General features: G+C 50.0%; 1 protein-coding gene and 1 long non-coding RNA gene across 4 annotated transcripts; both read left to right on the top strand.

The window, feature by feature from the left end:
- The first annotated feature begins 6 nt into the window (after positions 1-6).
- Positions 7-6827, top strand: HMGN4 (high mobility group nucleosomal binding domain 4). 3 transcript variants are annotated; one of them, XM_040460386.1, is made up of 2 exons: positions 7-49; positions 5584-6827. In XM_040460386.1, exon 2 carries the CDS (start codon positions 5657-5659, stop codon positions 5939-5941), a length of 285 nt encoding a protein of 94 aa, XP_040316320.1. In that variant the 5' UTR covers positions 7-49; positions 5584-5656; the 3' UTR covers positions 5942-6827. The 3 variants fall into 3 exon arrangements, with proteins under 3 accessions (XP_040316320.1, XP_040316321.1, XP_040316323.1); XM_040460387.1 differs by having other exon boundaries at positions 7-69; XM_040460389.1 differs by lacking the exon at positions 7-49 and adding an exon at positions 1522-2586.
- Positions 6828-12444: 5617 nt separating this feature from the next.
- Positions 12445-13221, top strand: LOC121020386 (uncharacterized). Its single transcript, XR_005786106.1, has 2 exons — positions 12445-12736; positions 12839-13221. It is a non-coding gene; the product is annotated as an uncharacterized LOC121020386 (long non-coding RNA).
- The last annotated feature ends 1608 nt before the right edge of the window (positions 13222-14829 follow it).

Below are 14829 nucleotides of genomic sequence, written 5' to 3'. Positions count from 1 at the left end.
GGCGGTCGTGTACCGGGGACCCTCCGGCCGCCGCGCCTCCGGAATCACGGTGTGTCCGCCGGCCCGGGCGTGAGTCTCTGGGAAGGGGCGATTTCCGGCGGCGCGTCGCCCGGACGCTGGGGCGGACACCTGGGGGGGGGGGGGCGGCCGGGGGGCCGAAGGGACTGCGCCGGCCGGGCCGTGGCGGGTGGGTTGGCCTGGCCCACCCCCCTCGGCGTCCGTCTCCCCCACTCCCGGGGGCCTCACCTGCGGGAAGCCCCCCTCCCCGCCGCCCCGGGGACCCCGGAGGCCCGGGTCTGCCTGCGCTTTGGCCTTCTGCCCTCCCCGCCCGAAGAAAGTTAAGAAACGGACCCGCGGTGGGTTCTGCGCGTCGCCTCGAAGCTTGGGGTCACGGGCCGCACCTGCTCGGAATCGGGTCTTGAGCCCCGGTGTTGGGCCTCTGACCTCGGACCCCTGGTCTGCTTGCGTGGTAATCGGATCCATCAAAGGCTTTTCTGGCACAGAAGTCTTGGTATCCCACCCGACAGCCTCAGGATTTCCTTCGTAGGTGATTACTACTACCACGACCACCACCGCTTTTTGCTTTTAAGGGTCGGCCGAGCCTAGTCTCCCAGTCCGCGGGGCTCTGGGTTCCCTGAAGTGACTGATGCCAATGTGATGTGTTTATGGGCATAAGAAAGGGCAGCCTTTACCTAATGAGCTTTCCTTCTCTCTCCCTCCTCCATTTTCACCCTGTCTCTGCCAAAAAAAAAAGACGTGATTTTATCATCTTGTTAATTCCCTTGTTAGCAAGATGATAAGGTTTGGCAGGTGGCCGATAGAAATTTATCTAAGACATTTTCATTTACAGTCTCTTCCCTGCCACTCAGAAATAGGAGGGAGTTAATGTGCCCAGAAAGCAGGCCGGGGTCTCAGGGGCCTGGGAGATGTTGGAGATTTGCGGGAACACCGAAGCGAGTGTGCCCCAAGCCAACCAGTTGCAAATGGGTGGCAGTTTCGTTGAGAAACCCGTGGCTCTCTGCTTCTCTTCAGACCAGGAGGCCCCGGGCAAGATGCAGCTGCCCTTCCCTTTTAGACACTCTGCCCTTTCTCACCTTTCCCTCCCCCAGTGCCCCTCACTTAACCCCAGACGGAAGCTCGGGCTGCAGCCCTGACTGATCACGTCGTCTGGCAGGTGGAGAACAGATAGGCCCTAGATGGCGGCTGACGCCAGGTGGGCTCTTGTCCCGCGGCTCCCCTTGCACACCAGCTTTTCTTGGGTCATGTCCTTTATTCTCCCTTTCCCGAACTTGGCGTTATCAGCCGCCTTCCAGGTCTCCCGTCCAACCCCAAAGCACGATCTTGGCCTGAGTAAGAGGCAGAGAGAAGGTGGCCTTGCGACTTTGGGGGTGGGATTGAGACCAGAACCCAAGTTAGAACTGGCTCCCAGAAATCCAGACCAGTAAATGCTGCTAAAATGCGCCCTGTGCGAGTCTGCTGGGAATGGGGTGGGGCATGTATTGGATGGGGCGGGGATTTGCTCCGTGGATACTGGCGACAGGCTTGCGAGGAAAGAGAAAAAACCGTATGGGGGAAGGATTTTGAGAGCTGTGCCGAACCTCACAGGGAATCTCACCCGGGATGTGCTCTAGGTCAGTAGGGTCTTAGCACTCGCCCCTCCTGCGTTAATGTGCCGGAGCTGTGTGACAAAATGCCACAGGCCGCGTGTCGGAAACAACAGAAATGTATTTTCTCCCAGTTCTAAAGGCTGGAAGTCCGGCATCAGGATGTTAACAGCTTTGGTTTCTTCCTAATCCTCTCTCCTTAGCTTGGATGGTCACCCCTCTGTGTTGTCTGTGTCCCGATCCCCTCTTATAAGGACAGGAGTGCTGTCGGGTCAGGGCCCACCCGTACGTCCTCATTTTACCTTAACTGCCTTTTTAAAGGCCCTGCCTCCAACTGCAGTCACAGTGTGAGGTCCTGGGGGTCAGGACTTCTACCTATGAATTTGGGGGGGGGGTGCAAATTCAGCTCACTTCTGGAGACTCAGATGGATGTATCACATATCCTGTTGACACAGTTTGGAGAATCCCCAGCAGTGCATCTCCCAGAGGATTATAGCACAGCTGCTTCAAAGTCGGCGTTAGCAGGTTTCTCCTGCCCATGAAAGCTAGGATTTACTCTTCATTTGACCATTAGGTGTTTTAAGCTATTTCTGCCAGTTAATTTAAACTTCCTAGGTCTCTTGCTAATGGAAAAATGCACATCTTCGTAGCTAACAGAAGCATTTTAAGGAAAGGATGTTGCCTCTCCCCCGGGGGCTGCTGAGGGAGAGAGAGCCTGGACGTTGCGGAACAATCAGTCTGGTTAAATGAAGAGTTAGTTCTCCCGTGAGGTGTGCAACCTGGGAGAGAGTGATTCAGAGTCTCACTGTGTTCCTGTTCTGTTCTCTGTTACAATAGCACTTCCAAGGACAAAGCTGTATTCACAAAGGGGGACTGTTAAATTCCTAAAGCTTGAAACATTGTTGCCCTGTCTTGATCATTTCTTGCCCTGGAGATAGCCATGGAAAGTCCTATTTCTGGATTCCCGCAGTTACAACATTAGGTAGATTTATCTGCCAGCCCATAATAGTTCTTCCCTCTGACATACACGATGGAATGTTTGTCGCCTGTGAATTCTATATTTTATTGTCTGACAAATTATTTCTTCTTGTTTTAATTCTTAAAATATGGGGGGGGGGGTTGTTTTGTTTTTTTGAATCAGTAGACTTCATTTTTTTTTTTTAAGAGCAGTTTTAGTCTTTCAGACAAATTGAGCAGAAAGTACAGTTTCTCCTATTATTAAAGTTTCTCTTCTTATTAACAACTTGCACTGGCGTGGTACATGTGTTACAATCGATGAGCCAGGATTTCCACATAATTACCTGAAGTCCACAGTCTACATTCGGCCTCTCTCTTTGTATACAGTGGAGTTTTGCTAAATGCCTAATGTCGCTTATCCACCATTACGGTAACATACAGAATGGTTTCACTGCCCTCAAAAGCCCCCTGTACGCGGGGAGCCTGGGTGGCTCGGTGGGTTAAGCGTCCGACTTCGGCTCAGGTCATGAGTTCGAGGCCCGCATTGGGCTCTGCGCTGACAGCTCAGAGCCTGGAGCCTGCTTCGGATTCTGTCTCCCTCTCTCTGCGCCTCCCCTGTTCATGCTCTGTCTCAGAGATGAATAAACATTAAGAAAAAAAATTTTTTTTAAATAATTATACCAGGACAACAGGGATAAACCCAGTCACCCTAGCACCAGACCAAATGATTTTCATGCCAAAAAACATCTCTCAACGTTGGTCCCTTCATCTTAAGAGCAGCTGTCTCCCTGCCTGTCCCTCTCCAGGCACACGGTCACCACACGCAGCGTTAGCCTGTGGGATCTCTAGCCTCCTCAATTATTTTCTTTAAAAATCATTTTCTGTGTTGCGCCAGAATTTGGGTTAAAACACACACACACACACACACACACACACACACACACACACCTTTTGTTCTCTAAGAATTGTTCAAGCATGTCTTTAGTGGTGCGTTTGGGAGAGGAAATAAAAAGAGGATAAATTAGGCCTAAGTTCACGGAATGTCTGGGGACGCGTGTCCTCGGGTGAGGGCGGGCGAGTCCCCCGGACCAGCAGACCCATGCTGCGCTTCTGTGGCAGCAGGGGCTTCGTGACCCTCAGGAATTTAGAATATTTAGAGGCGGGCGAAGGGCGCTGCAAGGGGAGAGAAGGGTCCTGCTAATTTCACATTAGCTTTTCACTGCATTGCTGTTCAGCATGAGAATACAGCTGTCCCTCCTGTTCATATCCTTCCCTGGTCCCAAAGTCCCTTACCAGGTCCCAAGGGCAATACTGACTGATCCGGGCACTTTGGCTCTTTCTTCTTCATGCTAATATATTTCTCCCTCTATTGCACAAGGAGGAAGGGAGAAACAAAATTTTCAGCGGCTCTGGTCATGGTGAAAAAGTGGGGAGAAAAATGGCTAATTTGATACTTTAGCACGATTTACAGGGGGGTCCTTTTGTTAGCCAAGGAACATAAAATCAAAACCAGGTTTGCTCAAGGATCAGGTTTGCCCACGAAGTATCTAGATAGTGAGGTCCAGCAGAAACAACACAACAGAACTTTGGAGCAGTTTAGGGACAAGGTAATTTTTTTTTTTTTCCCTCAAAACGCTGTGGAGTGGGGCAGGGCAGAGGTTACAGAATTCCCCAGGAAATGGTTCAAGGGTGGGGGGTGGGCAGAGGTCTGAGCCGCTGGACTTGGCCTAAAGCTTTAAAAGAGTTCCCATGCCACTTGGGAATGGCAGCCACAGCCCCGGGTCCTAATTACCCGACCCCAAATAAATCACCTTCTGTTCTGTGTGCTCCTGTCCCACCCCCAGTCCAAGGAAGAGAGTGCTACCTCACCCCTTCCTCTGGACCCCCACCCCGTCTCCAGCCACCGGCTCTTTCTCGACTCCCTTCGATGTGGCTCTTGTCCCGATTTTTACCTTTATCCCTTATTTTGTTGTCGTTGTTGTTTTCTGTTTTGGTTTTACTACATGCTTGCGGTGTAGACATGCCATTTGGCTGTATGCTTGTCAGTGGATCTATACTGTACGTATTTGGCAATCCGTTGTTTTTGCTCAACATTACGTGCTTGAGATTCATCCTAATCTCTTCGTTTCTGCTGCTGACTCGCGTTCCTTTGCAGTGATGCTAATAATGGATTGATCTCTTCTGCTACCGAAAGGCCAGTGGGTGGTGTAGAGGTTCGTGAACATTCTCATAGGGGTTGCCTGTGTGCATCTCCAAGAATTCCTCTGGGTAAACACCCAGAAGTGAAATTGCTTTTCAGGATATTTTCAAATTTAATACACTAATTTACACACAAATAAACAGCACAGCCCAGCAGTGCATGATGCTTTGATTGTTCCACATCTGCTGGGCGCTTGATTTTGTCAGGCCACTTAGTTTCCACCAATTTGATGGCCGTGAAATGTCAGCGTGTCTTTCTCTGTGTTACTAGTGAGGTTGGGCATACTCGTACGTGCTTATTCACCATTCGTGCTGCTTCTAAGAAGTTCTTGTTAACACTTTTGCTCATCGTTTTCAATTTTTCATTTTGCCCTTCTCTCGTGGATCTGTAGCCATTCTTTTTTTTTTTTTTTTTTTAATTTCTTAATGTTTAATTTTGAGAGACAGGGCACCACTTGGGGAGGGGCAAAGAGAGGGGGGGACACAGAATCCCAAGCAGGCTCCAGGCTCTGAGCTGTCGGCACAGAGACCCACACGGGGCTCGAACTCGTGAACTCTAAGATCACGACCTGAGCCCACGTTGGAGGTTCAACTGACTGAACCCAGGCGCCCCAGGAATTCTTTGTATATGCTGGATTCGGATCCCTGGTCAGTTCTGTGTGTTGGGAATATCTTTGCCCAGCTTGTAACTATCCTTTTACTTTTTTATACTATCTTCGATGTGTACAAGTTCTTCATTCTAATACGGTCAACCTTGAACGTTAATGTAGTTCCATCTGTCCGTCCATCCCGTAATGGCTTACACGCTTTGTGTTTGTTACAGAAATCTTCCCGGAAGCAGTGTGAGGAAGGCAGAAGCCGCCGCCCTCCCTGGCCTGGCGAAGCCACCCGCCACCATGCCCAAGAGAAAGGCAAAAGGCGATGCTAAAGGTGACAAAGCCAAGGTGAAGGGTGAGCCGCAGAGGAGATCTGCGCGGCTGTCTGCCAAACCCGCTCCCCCAAAACCGGAAGCCAGGCCTCCAAAGGCCGCTGCCAGGAAGGCCGAGAAGCGGCCCAAGGCGAGAAAGGGGAAAGCAGAGGGCGACAGGGTTGGGGACAAGGCCGGGGACAAGGCCGGGAAGAACCCGGACGCTTCCACGGCCCCGTCACAGAAAGCAGAAGGCGGTGGGGACGCCAAATGAAATGTACTTTTTTCATAACTCAACTTCTAGTGACTCTGCTGTTCGAGATACTGTCTGTCTTCAGTCATCTTTTATAAAAGCGTAGAACTTGGGCTCTGATTTCCAACTTCCGCCGTTGGCATACAAGACGCCATTGTTGTTGTCCCCTGTGGAAAGCGCAAATCCCGCTGACAGGATGTCTCCGGGGCCCGATTGAAATGGGGGGAGATGGCGCCGCGTGTCCTCCCTGTTGAAGATTATTCTCGGTTCCCGGGAGGGGTCTCCTGTCAGCCCCCCCGGGCTCAGAAGCCTTCCGGCATGGAGAAGCAAAACCTCATGGCTTCTCTCCTGAGGCGAGCAGCATACACTGGCCTTCCTGGAATAGTCATGACGCGGCCTTGGCACCCCCAGCCTCCTGTCGGGTGATCGCACTCAGGCCTTCCGGCCGTAACAGCAAGATGGCGTTGCCCCAAAGAGCCGGATCCCTGTGTGTAGTTGGCGGGCGATCCCAGTGGCCATCCTGGACTTTTTAGCTCCTCTCCCCCACGTCAGAGTTGACCCGTGAAAAGATCTCACGTACCTCATGCGAAATATCCACGCCTCCCGAGAACGTCACCTTTTCAGAAGAGCAACAGAAGACTGTTGACTTGGGGGGGGGGGCGGGGGGGGGGAGTTTGAATGTTGTCGGGTGTTGTGTGGATCGATTGTCACCCGTGTCCTCCTGGAAGTGGCTGGTCCTGAAAAGTACCTTATAAAAGCTGAATACGTCTTAGCCTGGTGGGAGGGGGATCATTTCCTACCCACAGCCCTAGAGATGTTCTTTACTGCACCTTAAACATGGTTTTACGTTTCACACTTGTCCGCAGTCTTCTCTGCACTGATCGGCGTGCAAAGTACGAGATAGAAGTTCAATATAATATTTTGTCCGGGTGGATGAGCTGTGGTCGTCGCTGCACCATTTTCTGAAGAGTTCATTCCTTCCCATGGATCCGGAACACCAGCTCTTTCGAAAATGGAGTCTCTTGGGGGTGGGTGGGTGCGGGGCAGGGCGGGTGTGGATTCTCTTCTGACTCACTGGTCAGTTTGCCCAACCCCACGGCAGTGCAATATAGTCCTGAGCACTACAGCTTTTAGAAAGAGGTCTTGGTATCTCAGGACAAATCTCACCTCCACCTCCAAAATAAAGTCTCCACCAAACTTGTCTTCTTCGGGAGCATCGTGGCCATCCTCAGCCGTTTGCTAACGGCTTTTAGAATTAGATTTGCTACAACTTTTAGAATTAGATTGATCAGTCCTTTTATTTTTAAATTTTTTTTAATGTCTATTCATTTTTGAGAGACAGAGAGAGACAGAGTGTGCATAGGGCAGGGGCAGAGAGAGAGGGAGACACAGAATCCCAAGCAGGCTCCAGGCTCTGAGCCGTCAGCACGGAGCCTGATGTGTGGCTCGCACTCACGAATCGCGAGATCATGACCTGAGCCGACGTCGGACGCTTAGCCGACTGAGCCACCCAGGCGCCCCTAGATTGACCAGTTCTAAAACAAAACAAAAATGCTGGAATTTTTATTGGACTTATATTGAATTCATAGACTAATTACAATGTTGAGTCTTCCCTTGAACATGATGTAGCTCTTCATTTATTTAACCTTTTTAAGTGTCTTTCAATAAAGTTTTATAATTTTCTCCATAAATGTCTATTGTTAATATTTCCTAGGGACTTTATACTTTTTGATGCTATTTTTGTGGGATGTTTTTAGTTCCTGCATTTTCTAGCTAGTTGATTTTCGTATCCAGCATCTTTGCTGAACTCTCATTCGTGTAATATGTGTGTATATTCTTTTGGGCTTTCTACATAAGTAAACCATATGTTGTGTATATGCAAACAGTTTTGCTTCTACACAATGTTATTCCCTCTTTTACTCTTTCTAACGCTGGGCATCGTCCAAGTTGCTAGGGGCACAACAACGAACAAAACAAAGGCAGCTTTCGCCAAGCTTCTATCCTGGGGGGGGGGGGGCGCGGCATAGAAAATACCCAAACTTGTGTGACGAGGGGCCTTAAAAGTGGGTGCTATGTAGATAGGGTGGTTGGGGAAGTCCTCCCTGATGAGGATGACACCTGAGCGGAACCCTTAATGAAATAAAGGAACAAGAGAGGTAGGTCCACAGGAGGGAAAAGCGTTCCAGCAGAGGGAACGGCATAATGCAGGCAGGCGGTGAAAATGTGTTTGGCTGTTTGGCTCTCTGAGGGAGAACAAGGAAGCAGAAGAGGAATTGGAAAGAGGGCGGACAAGAGTGTCTCTGAACATTATGGGATACTGTTAGAGTTTCAGACAGAGAAAAGCAATCTGAGTCGTGGAGGGGGGTGTGGGGGCACCCATGTGTGGGCAGGCAATAGGCTGTAAGGGACGGACAAAAGTTGGAGGAAGATCCGCTAAATGGCTGTCACTGAGTAGCATGAAACTATTTTATCAAGCTGTCTTACTGTCTGTCCTCCTGCTCAACTGTCCCCACCTCATTTTGCTTGGTAACCAGCAAATATGTATCTGTGCCTTCTCTTTGCCAAGCAACAGATGGGGATTAAAGAAAAACATGCCCTGTCCTCAGAGTCCAAAGTCAAATGCAGTGAAGTCACCACACGGTACTGTGCCCGGTGTGGGGCTAATGCCGCAGAAGATCCTGACCGTGATGCCAGAGCAGGAAGGGGTCCTGGGTTGTTTTGACACTTAAGCAGCAAAATGAAAACAGGAGTTAGTCAAGCAAGAAGTCCTTTAAGCAAGAAGGAGTGGGGGAAAGAAAGCCTTCTAGAAAGAGCAATGACATTTGCAAAGAGGTTAAGAGAACATGGTGCATAGTAGGTGGTCAATAAATTGTTGAATCCAAAGAATGATTTAAATGCATCACCAAGTAAATTCTAGCAGGGTTTTTTTTGTTTTTTTTTTACAGTAAGGAAGTTCTCAAGTGCTCACTGTTTGCCAAACACTGTGTCCAGTGATTTCCATGCGTAAGTTTATTTCCATGACCCTATGAGCTGAATATTATTATCCCCATTTTACTTTACACTTAGTGACACTTGAGACAAACAGATTAATTTGCCTTGAGGTCAGACAGTGAGTGGTAAATTCCATATTAAGACCCAGGTCTACAACTCGGGGGGGTTAGAAAGCCCCTCATTGTTGGAAAGATCAGCGGTATAAATTTCAAATGTAATCCATCCAGTTTCTGAGTAAATTAAGGAAATTGCCCAAGATACCACTAGAAAACAATCAAATGCAAGCTATCCACATGCTAAACAGTTGTGATTTCCAGCGAAGACAGGCAGTAATGAAAGGACACTAAATTCCAGGGGGATGTACTGCGTTTTTTTTTTTTTTAATTTTTTTTCAACGTTTATTTATTTTTGGGACAGAGAGAGACAGAGCATGAACAGGGGAGGGGCAGAGAGAGAGGGAGACACAGAATCGGAAACAGGCTCCGGGCTCTGAGCCATCAGCCCAGAGCCCGACGCGGGGCTCGAACTCACGGACCGCGAGATCGTGACCTGGCTGAAGTCGGACGCTTAACCGACTGCGCCACCCAGGCGCCCATTGTACTGCGTTTTTAAAAATGCAGGATCGTGTTCTGATGGAGCCGAAGGATGGAACCCACGAACAAGGTTAAGAGCGGCACAGGCACCACATTTATTAGGGCGAGAATGAAACAAGACTCCCGCTACCCACTACCCGGGAGGGGCTCCTTACAGAGGAGGCCTGTTTAGACAGTCCTCAGTGTATCAGGAGGGACTTTATCAGCCTGGTTAGTGGCCAAACACATTTTACAAGAGGCCTTAAAATCCGGGGCATGATTTAGGGCCATTCACAGCTGGGTATGGGGTATCTCAGTCTATTTGCTTGGTTTCCTGCAGGAATGATAATTTCAGTAGTCAGTAGGGGCCCTGATGAAAAACCGTAAAGACAGAAACCCATCAGGGTCTAAGAGACGTTCCAACACATGTCGTCCTTACAGCGACTTCCCTAGGAAACAGTCCCCAGTTGGGATCTAATTTAATCATGCACGGACTGGTTTCGGCCGGCTCTGAGTGGCGTTCTCTGGGCCAGAGGCGGCTAGACCAGGGATCTGGAGGGGCCCACATTAGACCAACGAGGAGGAAACCTCGCAAGGGAGTCTTAAGAGTGGCAGCCGTCCTGGTGACTTAGGCGGCTGTCCCACGCCCAAGACGGACAACTTGCTATAAGGACAGGAATAAAGAGAGGGCATCAAGTTTCTGGTCTTACCATTCCTGCCAGGGTACTAACCTCCAGCCAAAAGGCAGCCTTTCTCCTCCCTGCGGAGGAGCCACGGGCACCAGAGGCCTGCAGCCTGAGCAACTGACATGAAACTGTTCCTCCAAAAGCCCCTGAAATAAAAGGAGCGAGGAGAGGAATTACCAAGTTAGCGCTGGGGCTCAGAGTCCAGATGAAAAAAACTCAAAGCCCCACGTAAGGGCGCGACAGTGATAAAATTATAAAGTGACGTTCATGAGCAAATGGCTGAGAAAGAATTCTTGAGGTGTTTTCTGGTGGAAAAAGGTGCTTTTACTACAGCAAAGGGACAGGACCCAGGGGGCAGAGAGGGCTGCCCCGGGGGGTTGTGAGGAGTGACTGGTTACACACTTTCAAGTCAGTGGGAGTGAGGATAAGCCAGTCTCTGAGGAATTTGGAAGCAAGGTTTCAGGACGTTGAGGGGCAGCTGCTGTTAAGATAAGGTTGCTTTTCGTCTTTAATGAAACAAAAACATGAAGGCAGCAGGGGGGCCATGAGGTCCTCAAGGTCACGGTCTGCACATCTAGCAGTCGGCTGCCAGCGGCAAGGAGATTTAAACTGCATTTCTCGGGGCGCCTGGGTGGCGAGTCGGTTGAGCGGCCGACTTCAGCCAGGTCACGATCTCGCGAGATCTCGCGTGATCTCGCGTGAGTTCGAGCCCCGCGTCAGGCTCTGGGCCGATGGCTCAGAGCCTGGAGCCTGTTTCCGATTCTGTGTCTCCCTCTCTCTCTGCCCCTCCCCCGTTCATGCTCTGTCTCTCTCTGTCCCAAAAATAAATAAAAACGTTGAAAAAAAATTTTTTTTTAAAAAATAAACTGCATTTCTCTCGCCTTCGTTTCCCTCATCAAGTGGTCATATGGAATTTAGAATTTCCGCGTATCTCTAGCACCACAAAGCTAGAAAGGGTTATTTATTATTATTTTTTTCTGTACAAAGAGGCTAGGGTCTTAGCCAAATATTTCGAAGCGGGGAGAGCAAATTAGGAAATAATATATCAGCCCTGAAACCTCTCTGCCCACTTTTCCTGTCTGCAAATTCCTCAATTAACACCCTGGTCCGTGCATCTTTTGAGCATGTGGGTGTCTGACACCAAATAGACGGAGCGATCCAGAGTTTTCCGGAATGACAGTTCTGACCCTCGAAAGTGCGTCAATGGTCCTGGCAGAGCTAGAAAGCCGAAGGAGGGAAACGTACTTTCCTGGATCCACCCCTGTCCCTCCCAGTTCTGTTACGGGCTGAACTGGGAAGACCCCGGGGCCTGGGGCCTCCACCCACTCACCCACCCCTGGGGTGAACTGGGAAGACCCACCCAAGGAGTCCCCGAAGGGTATTGGTCTTGTCACAAGAAATTCAAGGACAGGCGTGCAGCACAACCAGCCACACAAGCGGGAAAGTTTATTAAAGGGAAAAGTAACGATCTCGAGACACCAGAGCAGGCGGCTCGAGAGAGACAGAGACAGAGAGAGACAGAGACAGAGAGGACAGGCGCCATCCCCGAGGGGTTGGGTTCCCCTCCCCCATGTTTCACCGCCGGTTGGGAACCGGGGGACAGAATGTTCAGGACTCCTCTCTTGCTCAGAGCCTCCCGTGCTGGCGCCGCCACCCGGGGCCCGTCCCGTCCGTGAGACTTGGAGATAGTGAGGCCTGCGGTGTAGATAACGGGCATCCTGTCTCAAGTACGAGCCGTGGATGGGTTTCGCGGGGGGCGGGGGGGGGGGGCGTGGGGGTCGTGAGCCAGCGGCCAAGAAACAAGTCTGGAGACGTCTTGGGTGCCAAAAGGTGATTGTATATAACTGCCCGGGGACAGGACCCGCGGGCAGGGAGAGCTGCCCTGGGGTTGCGAGGAGTGACGGGTTCTCTGTTTTTGGGTTTGTGGAGGGCGGGAAGGTAGAGATAACCTGAGTCTCTAAGGAAATTTCTGTCCGCTGAACGCAGCGCCTACAGGGCCTTGGGGGCCTGGCTGTGGTTGAGATACGGCTGCTTTTTGTTTTTTTTGTTTTGTTTTTTTTTTAATTTTTTTTCAACGTTTATTTATTTTTGGGGAGAGAGACAGAGCATGAATGGGGGAGGGGCAGAGAGAGGGAGACACAGAATCGGAAACAGGCTCCAGGCTCTGAGCCATCAGCCCAGAGCCCGACGCGGGGCTCGAACTCCCGGACCGCGAGATCGTGACCTGGCTGAAGTCGGACGCTTAACCGACTGCGCCACCCAGGCGCCCCTGCTTTTTGTTTTTAATACAACAGCGACAGCAAGGCAGGGTGAGTTCCTTTCTGAGTTCCGTTCTGGGGGCCTCAGGCGTCTAGCAGTGGGTACAGGTCGTGAGAAGGTGTAATCGAAGCCACATTTCTCCTGCCTTTGTTCTCCTCAGTGGGAAAATGTCTGTGACTTCTGCTGGTGACGGAACCACAGACGCTCCTGACGGTGGTTGGCTCCCTACGTTCCTAGGTTCAGGGTACAGCCAGATTTCAGCTCCAGCTCGGAGATCTGAAAGGTGCAAATGTTCACCAGTCCCCAAGGTAAGAAACCCTGCAAAAGCGCTTAACGCGGTGTCTGGCCCGTTGAGGGACCCCCAGAGAAGTGGATAGTGGCAATTTATTACTTTGCTTGTGCCCGTACAGGTTTCTTTCGGGGAACCGGGGTACAGCCGATCACAGGAAGTGTTGGAGGGACCCCAGAATGAATCAGAATGGAGCTCATGGCTTCAGGCATTTTTTAATTCACTTTTTGACCGAGGTACGGTTGACGAATACTGTGTTAGTTTCAACCGCCCCACGTAGGGACTCGGTGTCTGTGCACCTTGTGAAATGATCGCTGCCGTTGTGTGGCCAACGTCTGTCATTTTACACAGTGACAAAAAACCTTCTGGGTGATGAGCATGTTCAAGATTTACTCTCTTAGCAAAACTGGCAGCTGTGTAATAGAGTATTCTTAAGTGTATGAACTTCGGTTACTTATGCATCGAACTAAATGTGTAATCCGCTATGTAAATAACATATCTGCATCTACTTGTGTGTACGAATGCCTTTAGATGTGAGTGCTAAGGAGTGCTGTCCGCACCGTCCAGCTGCGGGATAAAGGAAGGGAAAATTCGGTGGGTGTAGGGAGTCGGGGGTTGCAAAGTGAGGAGAAAGGGGGGACTCAGGCATGATGACATAATTTTAGGGGGCAATCCCTTGATTTATTCAGCAGTTAGAGAGCTTCGATTGTGGCCACGGCTACAGCTCAGGCACAAGGGCCTTGTCCTCAACAGAGAGTGAGAAGGCCTTCCTCCAGAGGTGGAGAAAAAGCTCTCCCATCTGAGGAAAAGTAGGAAAAAAAAAAAAAAAAACCAACAAAAAAACCACAAGTGAAAAGCTCCGAGGTTTGGCTCCACAGTTTCTAAATCATACATCCCTGCGAAGAAAGACTTACAGGAGCCTTGGCACAAAGGACTTAGCTCTAAGCACCACCTTTGATTCCACTGCCCCGGCAGCGACCGGTTAAGCTGCGGTTAGATAACGCACAAGAGCAAAGAAGCTTTGGATGGGGGAGAATACATTAGACACAAAGCACAAAGGGCCTTTCTCCTGCGAAGGATTTCAGATTTTATCCTGTCTGTCTTAAAAGCTTCAGCCCTGGGGGAAAGCCTGTCCAGACTCGCAGTTCACAAAAACCTCTGTGTCACTTGGGCTTTGGATGGTGGAATTAGAGGGAGGATGTTGGAAGGAGAGGTTTCCTGACTGGAAAATATACTGCTTTGTTCAGCCCTAGAGATGAGGAAGTAGCAAATCAGCTGTCCCCTTTGCTGAAAAAGACAGCTAGAAAATTGTTGTCATACTCCCCACAGAGATGGCGGGAGCCTGAATTTGGGTGATAGGATGGGAGCAGGAAAGGAAATGAACCTTTCACAAAATTCTCTGCCCCCACTTCCTCTTGAGTATTTAAAGGGTAGACTTGGTGATGGGTTGGATACGGAGGAGTGGGGCGAGGAAAGGAAAGGAGTCTGAGAAGGCATCTAACTTCCAGCTTTGGATTCATGTGGGTGGTTGTGTAATTAACCAAGGTAAAGAATATGCAGAAGGAAGAAGGGAGCGTGGGGTTGATGAGCGCCAAGAAATGTGAAGGGTCCAAAGTTTTACCCAACGTGCCAGCTAAACCTGCCGCATGCAGTTTCACGGACGCTGGTGTAATTCACGAGACTCCTGGGTCCGAGACAATGGAAAGTCTATTATTCTAGTAGTAGCAATAACTGGATTATCAGCAGTTTTTCCTCTGGTTCCCTGGCTCTAGTTTGCAGAGGGCAAAACCATGGCATCTGTACACGTGCGGGTTCTGTTACGAGAGAGAAACCCTAAACCCATGGATGTAAGCACGCCTGTCCATTGCTCTGGAGAGACATTGTCTCTGTCTTCCAAGAGTGTTTGCTGTGCAAGCATCCTTGGAAAGAAAATCCAGAACAAAGGGGGCATTCATTGCCTTGCTAGCAATACATGAAGAAATGTGAGAGATTCATGAAGGATTACGTCCCAACACCGAGTTGCTTCACCAGTTGAGTTTTTTCCTTTTCTTCCTTCCTCCCTTCCTCCCTCCCTCCCTCTCTCTCTTTTTCTTTCTTTCTTTCTTTCTTTCT

Source organism: Herpailurus yagouaroundi, unplaced genomic scaffold, assembly GCF_014898765.1.
Source record: "Herpailurus yagouaroundi ecotype Mexico unplaced genomic scaffold, PumYag 250, whole genome shotgun sequence".
Taxonomy (NCBI): Eukaryota; Metazoa; Chordata; class Mammalia; order Carnivora; family Felidae; genus Herpailurus; species Herpailurus yagouaroundi.
The sequence above is the reverse complement of the archived record's forward strand: the minus strand, read 5'-3'. Positions and strand labels throughout refer to the sequence as shown.